The sequence below is a fragment of the Helicoverpa armigera genome, chromosome 4 (genome assembly GCF_030705265.1).
Source record: "Helicoverpa armigera isolate CAAS_96S chromosome 4, ASM3070526v1, whole genome shotgun sequence".
Classification (NCBI taxonomy): Eukaryota; Metazoa; Arthropoda; class Insecta; order Lepidoptera; family Noctuidae; genus Helicoverpa; species Helicoverpa armigera.
The window spans coordinates 12529158-12549063 of NC_087123.1; the positions used below are offsets into that span (position 1 = coordinate 12529158).

The 19906-nt window shown below is 32.3% G+C and overlaps 1 protein-coding gene across 2 annotated transcripts in view; it reads left to right on the forward strand.

The window, feature by feature from the left end:
• LOC135116888 (neuropeptide FF receptor 1-like) overlaps nucleotides 1-17965 on the forward strand; it is a 135693-nt gene extending 117728 nt beyond the window's left edge. The window contains exons 4-8 of one of the 2 annotated variants that reach the window (XM_064034534.1): nucleotides 558-663; nucleotides 9871-9968; nucleotides 13983-14151; nucleotides 15891-16012; nucleotides 17052-17965. In XM_064034534.1, coding sequence (XP_063890604.1) covers nucleotides 558-663; nucleotides 9871-9968; nucleotides 13983-14151; nucleotides 15891-16012; nucleotides 17052-17243 — 687 coding nt within the window. In that variant the 3' untranslated portion in view covers nucleotides 17244-17965. The remainder of the gene's footprint in view (nucleotides 1-557; nucleotides 664-9870; nucleotides 9969-13982; nucleotides 14152-15890; nucleotides 16013-17051) is intronic. The other variant, XM_064034535.1, reaches the window with a different exon arrangement.
• The last annotated feature ends 1941 nt before the right edge of the window (nucleotides 17966-19906 follow it).

Consider the following 19906-nt stretch of genomic DNA (forward strand, 5'->3'; position numbering starts at 1 on the left):
ATTTTCTAATAAAGCCGAGTCCAATACAATAAATCTATTTCAAGGACTAACAAAAATGATACAAGAATAAAATTAAATACACTATTTCGCACACCCCAGTCCGGGAAGCCTGGGGAATAGAGATAATATTTCAATAAAGATTGAGGTTTTTTCTTTAGAAAAATATTTTTATTGTTACCTTGATTGATGTAGTGAGCAATGAGAGAAATACGGCAGATTTGGGTTTTGTATCTTCTTTTGTAAGTTTAGGTCATAAGTAAGAAGAAATATAGGACTCATTTTTGCGGCTGTTAAAGTGATTTTGGTTATAAATAAAGCCCTCTTCGGCGCAAACTCTTCAGGCAAATTTTGTGGCATACAAATTACCTACTAGTGTCTTACTTACGCTTCAAGCAAGCTATAGATAGGTATATGATTTTGTCTTATGTTCTCATCATGGTGCAAAGATGGATAGAACTGATCAATAATTTAGGCACTGTGTATGAATTCTACATAATCTGAACTCCTATCGATTACCACTAAATACCATTTCTAAAATGCTTATTTTATTCCCTCAGGTATGGATAGAGCGGAGCATCGAGTTCTGCACAGAGAAATGGCCGGACTCGATTCGGAAAGAATTGTTCGGCGCATTCAGTTTCGTGCTCGTGTACGCTGTGCCCGGTAAGTGCTTAATTATTGATGCGACTCCACGGTTCCTTTGTCCGGAACTGAATGCATAGGTTGATTTTGCAGTAGCTTTATTTTCTATTATTTTGTAGTAAACACACTTTTATGTAACAAAATCGATGTTCACATAAATATGTAGGTAGGTTCATAACTTAAAAATTATGAAGTATATTCTATCTTTTTAAGTGTGTTTAAGTCACATAATAACTGACTTAAAAGTGGTGGAAAACATCTTGAGAAAATCAACAGTTTGAAAGTGGGATATCGCCAATCTGATTTGGCATGGCGATTAACGCTCAATATATGTTGATTAGCACAAAGAAAAAAATAAAATAGGCAAAAAAAAACAATGGAAATAGAATAAAAATGTGAGCGAATTAGAACACCATATTATTATAGGACTCAGTCATTACAAACAACAGATTCTACCTTGAAAACTGACAGTTGTCAATTGGTCAAAACATTCGCTACCCCTAACTTTATCTCTGCTTTACACATGATGTTGTAAATTATGAAAACGAAAAAATGACTCCTGTGGCCAAACTATTGACTGGATTAGGTTATTTTTTGTACAATTCGCCATAGAATATCATAAAGCATGTGTGATAGGATTTAATGAGATTAAGTACGACACGCACGACATAATTTGATTTTACCAGTATTTCGAAAATGTTATTTTAGAAATTTATCCGTTTCAGCAGCGCGGTTAATAAACGTATTTTGTGTGCGGATTATTTAGCGATGGTATTTTAACATCCGAGTTATTTTTAGTGTATTTGATGTTGGTTTTATAACATAAGCTGATTGGATTCAAAAATATTTAAATAATTCCCAGTGCAGAATGTCATTAAACAGGCTAACTAACATTACAAATTATGTATTTTTGCCGTTTTTCATTAGTTCTTAAGCCACTATTTTGCATATCTAAAAATTCATGTCCAAATGTGTCTTATCTTCACACAGAATTTGATATAATTTGGGTAAGTGGTTTTATCACGTTAAAATTAATCTTGAACTAACTGAACAGCTTGGAGATATTAAGGGAAGATCAATCATTTTCTACATAAGATTATCTATTTCAGTGGCATTGTTCCGTACACAAATCTATAAGGCTTTTCTATGCCCATGAATACAAACCTTCTCATGTACGTTCTCAAATCCTATCAATTTGTCCCTCCCGATGAGAGATTTAAGTGCTAGAACAAAGGCGGTATATCCGAGGCTTTGTCTGAAAACTGAAGTGTAAGGAAAACAAAACATTCAGACCCTCGGCTACAAGAGGTCCTGATGATCTAAAGATAGCCAGAGTTTGTTGACCGCAGATGTTTTGTGAAGTGATTTATGTTTCGCGGTCAGAACAAATGTTGTGGTGAAATTTAGGGGAAACTTTCTTGAATGGAAATTAATCCTTCCTATTTATAGAGAGCTTCGGGTGATCGTTTTACTGATTTCTCGTGTGAACTACTTCCCATTCACTGAGAGACAAAGAAATAAATATAGCCTTCCTTGAAAATATTTTTTCAAATCGGACTCGTTGTTCTTGAGATTACCGCATTAAAGCAAACAAAGAAACTCTTCAGCTTTATAATATTAGTGTAGATTTCCAAAAATCACTAATTTAATATTGCCAGTTATAGAAAAGTACCAAAACCTTTAATGTATTCTGAGGAGCATGAGAAGTTTTTCAATAACTTTAATAGAGATATCATTTTTCTATTTTTATCTTTATTAGAATGAATTGATACGTTCCAACCCCCAACAAAGTTTTGGACAAATAACTCTCTTAGTTTAGAGGACTTCTTACTTCTTAATAGAAAAATAAAAGTTTTATAACTTTAAATTGGAAGCTTATTTTTTAGAAATCTCTTAATACCTAGTTGGCATGCAAGTCTTGATAATAATATTTTAGTTTAAATTATCATTGTCTTAAAATTGAAAATTATATTCGAATAAGTTTTGATTAAATCGATACCGTATAAATTCAGTATTAAAACTTTTGAAAACCCTATAACTAACAACGTTCTAGTTCATCGACTTTACATTTTTACCGAACAATCTGAGAGTATCTATAACAAAGTTTTAGGAATGCATCAGAAATAACTCTTTAAAGATGTCTAAAAGAACACTTATCCTAAAAGTATTTCAAATTCAATCGTACTCAAAACGCTTCTAAAAACACAAAGTACCCCCATTCCCCATAAAAAGTAGCTAAGGGACAGCGTGAATCATTTGTCATAGGTTATTATTTCACGGACCAGCGGAGCCGAATGTTAGAACGTTGCGAGTGAAGGCGGAAATAATTCCATCGGGAGTGACGAATCTTGTGATTTCTGTGGTTTTTCATAATTTTTTGAGTGGGCTCATTTTTAGAAGTGTACGTTTAATAAAGTGTGATAAGTTTAGAACAGCAAGGAAGTAGGTAACCATCGTTAGAAAACCTGGATTCTCAGTCAGAAGCTACTTTTAACGAATGACATAATCATCGGCCTTTAAAGTAGAAATGGGTCTATAAGATTCAGATTTATTTATTTGTAAACATAGGTAAGGATACACATGAGTGTGAGATATTTCATTTTTGTTGGTCCTCTATGCTTGGCCATTAGGCGTATCTACAAATATTAATGTTTTTGTCTTTTTTTTTAAGTGGGCAAATATTAATGTAATCCTAACCAGAAGCAAAGTATTATGATGGAATAATATAAATATGAAGTCTTCTTCTTGATGATCAGTACGTTCTAACTAGGAACATTATGACATCACTGTCACCCATACAAGTATCTACGTATACTCCTAGGTACTCAAAGTCGACTTTTATCTACAGAATAATTGCTAAATTGAATTTATTTTGGCAACTTATTGGTAGGACAAGTTTTCTTTGAAAAACCATGTTAAAATAAAACGTGATTAGTAGGGTCAGCAAAAACAAACATTTTCAAATAATCTGTTAACTTTTGAGTACCTACAAGTGGTTTTCAAAAATAAATTCTTTATTTTGAAAATAATTTGAGTAACCACATTGAGTGGTACTTATTTAAGGTTCAAAGTAACGAAGTGACCCTCAGAATTAAACTCGTGTCTAAACAAGTGGTCCTTCAAATGACTCAAAGAAAAATGAAAATTGGTCAGTCTGGATTTTCTTTATTTTTGACCGATTCCAAAAAATGTGAACTGAGACGGCACTTATCTTTTATTTTATGCAGCTTAGAATTTTAAATACCTTAATTATAAAATCTCTGAAAAAATTCAATGTCATCTAGATTCAATTCTTTTTTTAATCTTTTGAGCAGATACCTGAGCACCAGACCAGATCTTTATATACCAAAAAGTTAAACATTTTTCGAGTACAAGAAAATCTTAAGCTGGTGCACACAATATTTTTTATTTAAATCTGCAACCACGAGTTAAGGCCCTGCTTAATTTATTGCATTTGTAACAATGTTTGTCGTCAAAAACCAGGATTTTCAAACATTTACATCTCAGCTGGCACACTTGATGAAATATCATAGGAGCAAAGTTTCCTGAATACAAAATACATACCTATAAATAAAATATATTCCGCCTAACAGAGATGAATGTCATCATATATTATTGTACTACTTATCCCTATAAATTTCCTCAAACCGCTTTCGAACTAGATATTTCGATCACGTTTTGAAAATAACCATATTACCCATTATACTTTAGAACATACTATATTTTGTTGGCTATAAAAAATGAATGTTTTCGGTATATTTTGTTGCTGACTATGCGTAACAGTTGTTCCACTGAACCTTATTTGTCCAAAACACTTAGTTTGCTACGTGATTTCGTAGCCCGTAGTACTTCGTAGCCCGTAGCAGTTCGTAGCGCGTAGTAGTTTTATTTTCATAGTGGCAAATTTAACTGGTTTTAGTAAAGACCTTCACTAATTTGTTTGGTTTAGTGTGACACTAATTTTTTGTCCTCCAATATTTCTTCAAAGTCAATGAAACTTATATAATTTTTGACATTCAGGTTATGCGCTAAAGTCAAAAGATTCATAAATTAGCTTATGAATACAAATAATTATATACAATACATGCATACAAAAGATTATAATAATTCAATTATAACAGTCATAATAAACATGACATGCAAAAAGTTACACAAGAAATTAACAAAGGTGAAACGAGACAGTTTGATTTTAAAAGCCTGTAATTTAAATACTATTTTTTTCATTTATCAGTTATCGTTATTTTTTTTTTTTTTAATATCATAAAGGTTTACTTGCTCTGTATTGTAGAAATAAGTATCATTAACAGAAACCTCCGAATTCCTTTAATTATTCACACAGTAAGATATTTCGACAATTGTATTTTATATTTACGAGCTTATTTCAATTTTGCATCAGCTCATCATCCTCCGAGCCTTTTTCCCAAACTATGTTGGGGTCGGCTTCCAGTCTAACCGGATGTAGCTGAGTACCAGTGCTTTACAAGGAGCGACTGCCCTGCCTGACCTCCTCAACCCAGTTACCCGGGCAACCCAATACCCCTTGGTTAGACTGGTGTCAGACTTACTGGCTTCTGACTACCCGTAACGACTGCCAAGGATGTTCAATGACAGCCGGGACCTACAGTTTAACGTGCCATCCGAAACACAGTCATTGGTGTCTAAGATATACTTAGAAAGTACATACAAACTTAGAAAAGTTGCATTGGTACTTGCCTGACCTGGAATCGAACCCGCGCCCTCTTACTCGAGAGGTTGGTTCTTTGCCCACTAGGCCACCACGACATTTTTCATCAGCATTTTTCAATTTTGCATCAGCATAGCAATAATATTATGACAGAAAATTACATAAATCTTAATTGATATTTGCAATGTATTTTCTATGTTGAAATTAATAATTCTAATGAGCTGTGTTGAATAGTTTAAAATAATATTTATATAGTTGATTAATTAATATAACTACGTAGGCAAAGTTCATTAGACGATATTCGTTAACCCTATATACAAAATTATTCGGTACAGTGCTTCTCAAAATTTTGTGTCAACTTAAGAGTGTTTTTATCTCTATTTGGTCTCAAAATTAATACCTTATATATCTTTTACACATTATAAAATGTAGTAAGTATGCAACAAACCAGTTAATAAACTATTTGGAAATAATTTTCAAATACGTTCCAATATTCTCTACTGTTGATTTGTACTACAGTCAGAACTTTGTTATAAGCCAATTTCTATCTCCAGTAAACAAAACAACAGTTAGATAGAATATTGAAAACGGCAGATAAACAACTATTTAAGCTCCAAATCAATGCATGCACAAACTCACAGGACAACTCTTAACAATGTCACACAAAGCTACATTAATAGAACACAACATACGTTTGTGTCCCCAACTTAAGGTAACTTGTGTTGTTCACAAGTTACCAAGTTCTGTGCTAAGTGAATTGGAATAAGTTGGGTATATCTGGGTATAACTGATACATGGCATGGTTCGGTTAATAAGGGGTAATTGAGGAGTTACCCATAGGTTGATTAACTAAGGTTGTGGTAACCCAGGTACGATTAACGGTTCAATAAGTTTACCCCTATAATACACAAGAGAAACACAAGTAAACAGTTTATTACAGTTCTTGGAATATGACTGTAAACAGGCATCATAAAAAGTATATAAAAAGAAAACTAATTCGAATGTTTTTGACGTTTTTTTCATTCTCTCACAGGTTCCGCGTGTGACGCATTTTTTTTTAATTTTTGTTGTATTTTATTAGCAAATGAACCAGTTTTTTAATATAATACTTTATTTAATTACAAAAATAGAAAATAGTATTATAATGACTTCTCTAAAAGAACCTCGATTAGTTAAATGATAGCTTTTAAGTAGTACTACGTTGTTCTACTAGTTTTGGGAAATGTAAATCAGTCGAGGACTACATTGGATCGAATCGGAATCAGATCTATAGCATTTTAGTTTTTAAAATTAGTTTAAGTTTCTGTACATAGTGTGTAATATTAGTACACATATTTGTTCAAATTAAAAAAAAAAAAACTTTTTATCTAGAGGTTTAACCCAAAGATTATTGCAGTTTGTTATATCAACTAAGTTCACAAATAAGTTGTTTAAATGCAGCATTATTATTTTTCATTTATCTAAATGTTCTGCGGGCTACTTCGCTAACTTCCCTTGACCTGTAAAACCAACATGAGAAATGTGGAGTATTTTTCTGCACCGTTAGCTTAAGCGTCTACGGTAAAGTAAATGTAGAAATAAAATATTAGTTTAATAAAAAAGTTTTGTTTTTAATCTATTCCTACATACTGCTTCGCTGTGTCTTATTATCTTAAACCACGCTATTGTAGTCAATTTATTTATAATTATTATCACCTACACCTACCACAATTACGATGCAATGGTTTAATGAAGAACTACCTAAGATGATTAAATACTTTATTTATAAATTGAAATATTTATTTTATGTCGGTTGCTATAAAGCGTTATTATTTCTTTTAACGTACTTCACACTTTTCTACGAAATTCCAATTAATGAATTTTGCGGCCAAGAAATCTCACTCAAAGCTATGCAAATTACATTTCTATTTCATAACACACGACATGTCATTCACAATAATATTTTCTGCCAACATTTTACCACATTTCGTGAAACTTCCTGACATCCCCATTCTATGTGTCATGTTTGTATTATACTTATATCTTACAGAAATATGTAAGAAATCGTTTTTCTGTAATATGCCTACAATATTCGGTTGATTGACGATAATTTGATGTCAATATTTCTAGTGCCTACATGTTATTAAATTGTTTTGTTACTAAGGAACTATGATAGGAATTTGATATAGAAAAAATGCTTGTATTACGAAGTTTATCGATTGAATCTTCTGGGATATTCAAACATCTACTGTCAGTGAGTAATTTGTCTGACAAAGACTGTTCATAATAATTTAGAACAAAAAATCTGTGACTATAAAGGATTATTATTCTATTATTTTACAGTCGTCGCAGGAATGTGTAACTAGCACATTTTATTGAGTTACAGTTACTAAAAAAGTTTCGGCCTGTAATCTTTTGACACATGATAGCCTTACAAAAGTAAACAACATAATTTTAAATAGATATTCTATTCACGATTCATCTAAAGGATATTATAGAGTAATAACATTCATAGTAGATATATAACTAGTATTACACTCACAAGGATTCGCTAGGCTTACATTACCTATCTTGTAAGATTACCTAAATGATCTTAGTCTAGCCTATGAAAGCACTACTCGTAAGGTACCTGATATCTGAAATACGAGATAAGTAACTAGATCCAATAACTGCGGTATCAAATTAATATGTAGGTACTTGATAGCGGAATGTTATACTAATCTAAATTGTTCAACATTAACTCAAAATGGAAATAGAGTTTATGAATATAATTAATAGAAATTAATTTATTTTATAGTAAATTATATTTATTCGAATTGATTGAACTCATTTGTGTTTATTAATGGTATGATGTAATTTGAAAACATAATGATTGTACTTCCAAAATGAGGAACCTCTTTTTTATCTCTTTCATATTTGTTAAATATGATATGTACATAATTTCAGTTAAAATGCTGCCGTCGTTGACAAGAGAGGTTATAACTTTAAAATCAGCTGAATCGATTGTGTTGAAAAAATTCTAGGAAACACCGCTTTAAAATTAAAATTCATCTAAAAACTATTACGATGCCACAGACACGCACACACATAGCGGTCAAACTTATAATACACTTATTTACATATTATTGCGTTTTTCAAAACAAATGACAAAGTTGATCGAAGTGACTCTGTGAATTGCTTAATTAATTTGGTACGTGATTTGGTACTTTACCAAATAAATGACCTTATACACAACACAAGTACCAATATAAGTACTTACCTTTTATTAGTAGGAAACTAATCGAACGTATCGCAATATCCTTCCCCTTAGCCAATTAACTGCTCATATACACGCTTGTATGTTGGCGTAGAACACTTATTAGTGTGTGTCAAAATAGTGTTACGTCAATGTTTATGTGTGCGTGTATTGTGAACTAAAATACGAATAATAGTTACCGTGATGACATTAAGTACTTTTTTGGTGGCAAAATTGTGAATATTGGTGATTTCTTGCTTTGAAAAATGTCTAGCTTTTATCGCGAGAAAACTAAAACATTGTTTATTTAACTGCCTCATTTATCTTTAAGGAATGATAATGAAATCATTAAGAAACTCGTATTGTTAATACTCATTTCTCTCAGTAACAAAATAGTCAGTCTAATTCAAGAAACATTATAAGGAAGAATTTTGCATTGTACCCTCCGAAACTTCTGAATAAATATGAAAAATTCTTTCACTAAGAAGCTACACTATATTCAGTTGATAGGCTATATTTTATCTGGGTACGGGAAGTCGTTCTCGCGGGACGTAGTGAAAACTTATATACTTACCTATCTAATGTAATAAGGTAGCGGACCTTACATTTATAACCATATTTTTTTCATCCGGCATGAAATAAACAAAAAAATAAGATTTTTGATACCTACCATTATTAACATCATCCCCAGAGCCTTTTAGGAGAGAGAGGCTTCCAGTCTAACCGGATGTAGCGGAGTGCTTTACAAGGAACGACTGCCTATCTGACCTCCTCAACCCAATTACCCGGGCAACCCAATACCACTTGGTTAGACTGGTGTCAAACTTACTGTCTTCTGACTACCCGTAACGACTGCCAAGGATGTTCACTGACAGCCGGGACTTACAGTTTAACGAGCCATCCGAAACACAGTCATTGGTGTCTAAGATACATTTAGAAAGTACATACAAACTTAGAAACCTACCATTATTAACAACACTTGCTTATTAAGGTAGCATAGATCCCTCCTTAAGCTTGTTATTAAGGAAAATTCAATTACTGGTCCTTATGAACGGCTTATGGTCCTAAAACCCGCATTCTTTTCGTGACAGGGGTCAATTGGTCCTGTTTACTTAAGCTTCTAAGATTATTACGAAGATGGTAGTCCTTGTAATACATAGAATGCTTTGGTAATTAGCTGTCTTTAACTCAAAGAGGGGCTATCTTTTCACTATTCTTGGAGTACCTCTAATCAAAGCAAATTACTACTATTTATTATGAAGTATTCAGGTACTAACATTTTATGTAGGTTCTAGGTAATATTTCTAACAGCTGCCTATCTTATTTTCAGGGTGCATAGTGGTGGTATCATACTCCCTCATGGGGCGAAGGCTGTGCTCCGTGCTGCCGCCGTTTGACCAGACAGAAGGCAGCGCTAACAGTCAACAGGTAATATTTTATCACTTTTGTATAGTAGGTACAATTTTTTTTCTTGCGGATTCACCCGTGTTCTGAGGGACTTGTTCCTAGAGACGCACTTTATAGGTAATTTTGAAGGTGCTAATTTCCTAGTTCCAATCATTTTGTAGTTTGTTTGAATGTGATAGGTGACTATTTTTAAGGTTTCACCGTTGAATGCAAAGAAGTGACAAATGCGAACAAATGAAATATTCCATGAAAAGCAAAATAAATACTATTAATATGTATCCATCAAAATTAGCGTTGATTTGACTTCGTTGTCATTTTTTATCCCCATTTCCTCATTCTCTCATTTTTAAACTGTGTATAAATGAGGGTTAATTAATATTTCAATAAATAACATTTAAGTCACTTAAACGTCAGACTCAAATTAATGTACATACCTATTATTCATACATTTATTTACGTTCAAAGTGTTTTAATTATGTGTCAAGAGGATTGTTGAGTGACATACCATTTTAATAGTATAAATTGTTACGTATTACTTAATCATTGATTTTAATTACTAAAATTGAGTGGCATATTTCACTCAACACTATAATGTTGGTAATTATTTACCAACTAATTATTAAGCTTCCATGGGAATTAGATTCATTAAACAACAAAAGCATTATTAGCTATACAATTACTTATCAACTCCCCGAGTATAATAGGACCAAATTATTTTGGTCCTTAGGACCGCAAGCATAATTAGCTTCTTTCAAGATGATTTCTTACAAATCCCTTAAGAAAGATATTAATACACCTCATTAATTCAACATTTCTCTGGTATCCATGGCAAGAATGAAGTATTTAAATATAAGCGACCAACATTTGTAGCAAATAAATATTTGTTCAAACGTTGGGTTTGTGTCCATAAAACAATATCTTTTGTTTGATCAAAATGTTTACGCTTTAGGATATTCCCCTTTTCTCCATTACTTGAATCATCGGAATATAGTCTCTATACTTTCAATGTTTGTCGATTTTATTCTACATATTTCTCAGTGATATTGGGAATTTTGTGATGATAAAATAATAAGTAAGTACGTGGGCAAAACCAAAATAAAAGTCGTTTGTTTGAGACATGAAGATAATTGAATCGTTTTCTCGTAAAAAATATTTTTATATTTTTGCCAATTCAGGTTTATCATTCCTAGTAAATTATCACAGAATAGATTCATTTCAAACTCGCAGTTAAATGTAAATGAAGTCAAAATATAATTAATTATGAATATTTTTATTCAAATTATATTTTTTGTTCCTTCTTAGTAACATGTTGTTTTATATTTTTTTCATCACGGTATAACATTTAATCACTGAGGCGATTACCCAAAACAAATTGTGATTTAATATAATTAAAAAAATGAAACGGAAAACAATGTAAACGATAAAATAATAATAAAACCAGATGATCAAAGAAAAAGCCTAAACATTATTATTTTTATGACAAAAGAATAACAATGTTGTTTACATTGTTAACAAGATATTAATGTTATAGCATAATAGTTTAATGTACACTTTCCGTGTGTTGTTTAATTTGGAGAAAGTATGTTTTTATTGTGTGTCGTATGATCTGGAAATAAATTCAATGAACAGTACCTAGGAAATAAAAAACTTAACAGACATAACAAACAGATAAATGCTAGGTAAAGATATATGTAAATCATTGCTCTAAACTCTAAACACTTACTGAATATATCTCGCACTTAATTTTATTACACGTGCCTTCAAAAATCCGTACCCACCATCAAAGCACTGAAATAAATCAAGCCAAGACTTTCTCAAAGAAAAGAAAATACATGCTAGATATTCCCGAAATAAAGTCGAGATGGGCCATAACGTCGGTAAATTAAAGAAATATCCTTTATTCAACAGGTTTATGTCGGCATTATTGTCGACCATTAAACGTTGACCCTGGACAAGGCAACAGGTAAAATTGTTGTCAAGCCAGAACCTTTACTTTTGTTTGTGGTTCCGTAGTCGTGATTCTTTGTAATAAATCCTCCTTACACCCACTTTAGGGTTTATCGTTACTTCGGTGAACTAATTAATTGTAATTAGTTCGTAATTGTGCTAAATGGGGTTAGTTCTTTATTTCGATGTAAACAACAATCAGACATTGGTAATTTAGAGATTAATTTACCTGTAGGAATAATGTTAATACCATGGTAGTTGCAAAAATAAAATTTGCTAAATTTAGTTGTGTTCAAAAAACTCGTGTAAGTATCTGAAAATAAACAAAATGCCTGCTAGCTTTTGATCAAACAATAATATTTGAATAATAGTTGTTAAGTTTGGTTATATCGTTATAACATTTTATTTCTTATCATTGTCCTTTTGTCAACAAGAATAATGAGGTTCACTACAACATTATATTTTCTGAAATACAATGTTACTCGTTATAACTTAATTTATTGTATGGTATATTATTATAATGATATTCCACTTTTTCTGACATGCTGATAGGAAAAAGGATAAGAAATCTATTACTGTAATAACCTCCTGTCAGATTTGCGATCAATGTTCTGTTTTTTCCTTTTTATATAGAATTTCATATTTTTTCCGCCTTATTTATCTAAAGGTGATTTGTCTCAAAAATAAGTGAGCAATAAATGCGTGTGTAAATGAATAGCTGTACATTGTTCAAGCCCTCAGTAGTGGCCGAGTCGACAAGTCATAAGTGTATGTTGATGATTTGCACACATAAAGATAAGGCTCACCTACTTTCGTAAAATAAAACGTGCGTATCACAACAAATAAAGTCGATTCGTTTTAGTATTCTATGAAAGCCGAAAGAATTAACTTTCACTAGCTTTTTCATTACCCATACGTAACCCTAAAAAACTTGACGTCGACTTTTATCACCCATAAAATTCTTTGTTTCGGATTTCCTCAGCGAATAGTCTGAGTTATTCGCGTAAATCAAATTTTTGAATTTGTGTACGTACCGTCCGCGTCGATCGTAATCGTAAAAGCCTTATGTCTTGTTGATATTGATTTAAACGTTCATAAAGTTTTCTTGCCATTTTCCGGCTGTTACAGTTTGCTTTGGATTTAGGATCAACCGTGTTTATACGAAAACTTCCTTAGACAAGATGATTTATTCCGTTTGAGCGGATTTCATGTTTTCAATCAATCATCAAAATTGATAGTCAATCAATCACGTTTTTAGTGTCGCTGACGTTTAAGTTGTGCTTTTGCTGACGTAAGCGATATAATCCAAACTATCTATTTAAATTGGGGACATCCCTTGAGTAGTATAATGTTTTCTTAAAACTGTAAGGCGATTGATACACCATATCGTGGCAACTCTGTACCTCTATCACCTATCGCTACGATGCACGTAATTGTCGTATGTGAATCTCCCTATTTTGTAGCCGATTAAATCTCATGTGTTTGTAAGATATATTTCTCAGAAAGAGTAGGTGTAGTATATTAATGAAAATAATTCTATATCGAGCTTCCAATTCCAAGTCTATACAAACAAAATATCTATTTTAAATGAGTTTATGTTCAATCTTAGTACTAACTCATATCATAAAATGGATATTAATAAGATGAACTGAAAATTAATTGCTAAGCTCAGATTATATTTGCAGTATATTCGACTTTGATTGATTATATTGCTTTGAGAACATCACGAAAACCGCAAATTACACCGAAGTTAATATATTATAACATTTTGATACATCGATTCAAAGTCATTCCGTGGAATTGTTAGCAAGAGTGCGCGTATTAAAATTGTACAAATATCTATCAGCCAAATATGTTTAATGTAAATATTCGTAGAGCAATAAACGGGTAAAATAAATATCATAATTTGAGTGCTGTAAAAAATAGTTTGCCGTAGATATTATTATGAAATTGAGAACTCGTATCTCAGTCCTTATAAAAGACAAGATAGTCAAGTATTTTTATGATTCTTCAAAAATGGCTCACCAGTGTACAGTCAAAGTAAACTTCTTCAAATTCTATACTAAGACCTTATTATTAAATTTTCAGCGCCTCAGGATTGTTCGTGAAAGAAAGCGAGTGGCGTGGATCCTACTCCTCCTAGCAGTTCTGTTTGCGCTGTGCTGGCTGCCGTACAACATACTGCAGCTACTGATTGACGTGAACGCTGTCAACGTGGAATCTGTGTCTGCGATGTTACCATACACATTGCTTTTGGGTGAGTGTCATGGAGATCAAAATGAGCGGAGGTGCCATATTGGAAAATCTCCTAAGTGGCGCGATAAAATGAGGGATGTGCGGGGATCGAGGAACGTTACTGTCTTCGCTCTTCTACGCATTTTTGTAATACCAAAAATCGTTGACATACATATGTATCAAGGAACCCAAACACCTTGTCAGTTCACTTTGTAGTTTTGGTCATACTATTTGACCAGAAAGAATGACCTACCTGCATTATGGTATCTCCGCTCATCTTTCCATACTCCGTAATTAGTATTCAAGTTCAGTTATCTCAAAGACGGCACTAGAGGCCGATGTCAAAGTAGCATTGTTTGTCTGTACTCAATAACAATTGAGTTGCGGTTAGGCACTGGATGCAGGTCGCTTTCAATTGTTCCTTTAAGATAAATCAATGGAGAAGGCCTTTGTTAAGCAGTGGACGTCCTATAGCTGTGATAAAGACGATAATAATGTGTTTGTAGTGCAGATATTGCACGTTATGGTCGAAGTTTCGATACAGTTGAAAGAGCAAAGCACTGGCTATGAACCAGCCACTAATTAGAATGTTAGACAATGAGCGGCCAGTGCAAAATCCCACATGAACAAATTAAACAGCAATCACGCTTGTGGTCACTAGACCGTCGAGTTCGCTATTAACTAGCTATCAGAACAAATCAAATTAGGCACCTCATATCTGAATGAATAAATTTCACAGTAAATTACTAATTTAATTGGTAGCTTTATCTCATCTAGCTTATGTCAGTTTCCAATGTTAACACCGAAAATCGTTTAAAGCGATATTAAGCTTTAAACGTTCAATTTAACTTTATGGTTATTGTTAGACGAAATTCGATTGCGATTTCATATCTCATTGCATAGATTAGATCTGAGATAAATTGGTATTTGTTTACACTTACATTTACATTGATTTCACATAAAACATGTATTTGTTTCTTTTTGAGTTTATTTATTTATTTATTAAAAGGTACTGCCACATCACAAACATTTAACATTTGATAATTTAAACTACTTTTTTGGACAATAATGGCGTACATAACATTCGCAATTCATCGAAGGCTCGAAGATGGAATACAATATGAGTTAATAAAAAGTTTTCTGCAGATAATTTCAAATCAGTTGGGTAGTCATCGATGTAAATTACGTCTCATTTGTCAACCATACATCAACTGGCCAATAGCTATTATTGCTAATGACCGAATTAATTACCATATCTCATACAAACTACATTGTCTATAAACCGGATTAGGTGTATGCATGAATTAACACATAACTATCTATCTAATTGGAGCTGGTGAAAACCGTACGGTAGATCGATAGGAATTCCCTTATTGAATGAATTCACCTGACTACGTTCCTTTTTGTAATTTTCTTTTGAATATGCGACTATTGAGCGGTGGACGTTTTAATTAAATTTTAGAACCTGTGTCTGTACCTTTTTGTCTTTATCAGTCTTTTATGTTTTGATTGAAACTCAAACTATATTGAGTTACGTACATTTTAATATCATTAAATACATAAATTGGCACGATGAATTTTACTAACATTACTTTCGCTTTTATTGTTGACTTTACTTTTATATTCGGTATCTACCTACATACTGTGATTTTACACATTTATATTTATTTTATCATCATCATCATCATTGACTTTTCTTAATCGTCTTTTTTAATGTTCGACTTTACATAAATATAAACCTAGGTTACTTAAATTTTTCAGGGCACACGAACTCAGCGATCAACCCCATAGTGTACTGCCTGATGACCCGTAACTTCAGGCGGTCTCTCCGCAAGCTCATCTGCCATGATCCTGGTAACATACACTCTAGTACTCATTTCCATGTAAGTTTACAGAAAACCATCGATAAAGTCACTTCTGTTCAATAACACAAAAATAATAATACACCATTTTGGGACCTCTTCAATATTGTGGCATGTAAACGTCTTTTGAATAATCCAACAAAAAAAATGTGGATAAAACTTTAAGTGAAAATTAAGTCCAAAAATTGCATGTAAATGTTTCAAGGTCATTCTAATCTGGAAATGAGAAAATCCCCTAAGAAATAATCAACTCCTGAAGTGTTATGACTTCATTATAATACGCTTTTATTTACGCAGCTCAAAATGAAAAATTTGTCCGTATGTATACTCTTTGGAAATTATTTATCTTTTGAGCTTATTTTGAGCGATGTAAATAACGCTGGCCTGACTGAAATTGACTTACTAAATTCTTTATTATTTCAGTTGCCATATCTAACTATTATATTTATAAATTCAATACTATTGCTTGTTTCTTTTGAAAGTATCAATGAGTAAAAAATTCAACATATTCAGTAACGTAGTTCAAACTTCTTTAGGAAAGGTATGGCAATCGAAACACATTCTTATGACATGACCACTGTGGGATCCGTAGTTTTCTTTAAATACATCATACCTAACCTTAAATATAATTTTCTCACTTTGTTTCTCATTTTAGTTTATGTGGAATGCTTTTGATATCTGAGTGTGCTTTTTAGATGTCTTTTAACTAACTGTAATATTAGAGACTAGTACGTACTTATTGGCTTTAGTGTACCTAATCTATTTCTTATTAATTTAAGAGAATGAATATAATACTTGAGACCTTCGTAGATATTTTGATTGTTTTCAAAGTTATAAAGCTATTGCAGTGTGATTAATTATCTAAGTAGAACTAAAAAATATTGTTATTTTTTTCGAAAACATAGCTTAACACTAACAATTAATTCCAATAATCTAATACGATAAGATATAAACGTATGCTTGAGTATTTTTAATGCAGATACAGTGTTTAAATACTGTAGTATATTTGTGCCAACACGTTTTTAGATCCAATTTTTTCAAACTTTACATCTCCTTCCAGATGCAAGGCTTACGTCAAAAATCCAACACGTCTAGCATGAGAACTTGCACTACTGTCACCTTCAGAAGCAGCAACAACCAGCTAGCGAGAACAGCGCCCCCTAGCATCCAGTACGGGAGAGCTAACAGAACCTCCTCCTTCAGAGACAACGGGTGGAAGGACCGCTACCAGAAAACGCCACAATTTTTGTAAATTCAGCCTTCAAACATAGGACTGTAGAATGTAAACCGTGATGCATAATGTGAGATTAAATAAAACTAAAACTGTTATAGAATTGAAATGTTACTAAAATTATTTTGTTTTAGGTAGTCCTTATTATTTTTGCTCTGATGCTAAAGAAATAATTTTATAAAACACGTAAAAGCAGCGCCATCTTTGTTCAGACTCCAAAACTAAACGCGTCACGCCTGCATTATCTCATAAGCAGTTGCTATGAAACCACCGCTAGGTGGCGCTTACATTAATTTAAATGCTTTTGCTGGGGATACAGTTGTTTTATATAAAATAAAGTTTTGTATATTGCAAGAATAAGAAAGCCAGCTTATTTAAATATACTTACAACTTAATTAAGATCTAGGCTTAATGTAACTTTAAGTATTTTACGTCTAACGTAACACGATCTCAAAAGAGAGAAAACCTTTTGAAATACCTCCTAACTGTAACTAAATAGTTCTAAGTCATATTATTATTTATTTATGATAGGTAAAATATTAATTTTGTCTTAAGATGTTCTTGTTATTGATTATAATATCATTGAATTGAAAACAGTGCCATCTGATATCAGTTTCTAAATTAGATAACTAAGTTAAAGCAGTCTACAAAAGTGTTCGAGATTAATAAATATAAGCCAACACTTAGGTGTTGTGTATAATTTACAAGTCATGATGTTTTAATTTTATTTAAAAACAAAAAATTGAACAAAACAAAATAAAGTTAGATTATGATATTTCAGTTGTGTATGAGTTTTATAATTTGACTAGCTTTCCGCCCGCGGCTTCGCCCGCGTGGAATTCGGTTATATTGCGGTATAAATCACAACTATAAAAAAACTTCTCATTCCCACGGAAAAATCTAAGAAGCGCGATGTAACGCTGGATACGATTAGTTGTTAAACCAAAACAGAATGGTACACTATATTATACGTTTTCCCTTGTGGAGCAAAAACATGCAGATTTTGGGCACTGGAAACCCGGGAACACGCTACATAGAGCTGACCATGCGAAAAACAATGTTTTTCTAAGTGTACTCCAGCAACCCTTAGAGTTTGGCCATGGTCATTGCTAATGAAACCCTTATAGGAAATTGTAGTCTTTTAAATTGAAATGGGAGGTCTGTTGGAATAATCGGAATCCGAGGAATGAGTACACTTTCACTCTTTGCTGCGCCAGATAGTGGCTGTAATAATGTTCCGCCCAAGCTGAGTGACACGCAGCCTGGTACCATTACACAGTCTAGGGACATCGAGATTACGCATGAGCATCACCGGAACACATACTTTTAGTTTTAATTTATGAGAATACACCCCAAATAATTCCAAAGAATTGAGCTACAATGAGCTACAGGTTAAAGCGCGAGATATCATTGCACTTCTTACGTATCTTAAAAAAAACAACGTCTTCACGTTTTAAAAGCTATCATTCCACTTCTTACGTATTTTAAAAACACATCGTTACCACGTTTTAAAAACACCCAGCGCCATCTATCGCATACCTCAAGAGCTAAATAACTTAACTAATACTTATACCAATTAGTAATTCGTTGAATTATAGTTATTTCAGGATAAGTAGATGTAAAAAAAACAGTTAAGACGATAAAACAAATTGTACCTCATCCCTCGGGAATTCCTCATTTTCGGGGATTCATTATCGTATCATTTAGCTTCTAAATTTACATGTTTATATTCGTTTGCAATATATTACCTTGTTTTAAACGACACACAGCGCCATCTACAATCCACCCATCAAGCAAACAATATTTTTGTTTTCCCTCGGGAATATCTATTTTTTTCGGGATAAAAAGTACCCTATTATTTAATCCGGACTTCTAACTTTACGTCTGCAAAATTTCAAAGCAATCGGTTCAGTAGTTACGGCGTGAAAGCGGAACAAACAAACAAACAAACTCACTTTCCGATTTATAATATTAGTAAGGATGTAAGTATGTTGTAGAAATTATATTACAATTACTTTATTATGCTAGTCATTGTTATTAATACGTAATAATTAAATAATACTGAGTTACGTTTATTTGTCTTCGCATTAAGAAATGTTAGCAATATTTAATTTTGTACGATAACGGAGGTATAACCTTATATATAATGTATGTTCCAATAAGTTTGTATAAAGCATAATGTATATATAAAGCGACGTTTTAAGCTCTTTTGGTTTTTTATTTATATCTCGACAATCTTTTATCTGTTTTGTGTACCTCACAGACAGTGTATAAGTTAAAACAATTACCTAAGTCCATTAACTTACATTAAAAAGAATATTGTTATTCTAAAAGTTATGAAGGCATTTTTTTATACCTATTTCCGATTAAGAAATTAAAAAATCAATACGTTGGATATATTATTTGCACAATTGAATTTTCTTAAAATTATTACAAAGGATCTAAGTAATTAGTTAGAAATTTTAAAACATCCTTTTTCAGTCTGAGGTAAATGCACCCTTATAACTGGAACTAACATGATTAGCTAAGTGATTCAGAAAAATACTTGTACAAGCTGCATACTAAATGAGAATTTGAAAACGTCTGGTGCAACAAAGTTCTGGTTCTGGTGGACACAAGGTCTAATAATTGAAATATATGAAATGATAACAATGTGCTCCAATGCGAAAGAGTAAAGATGCGAG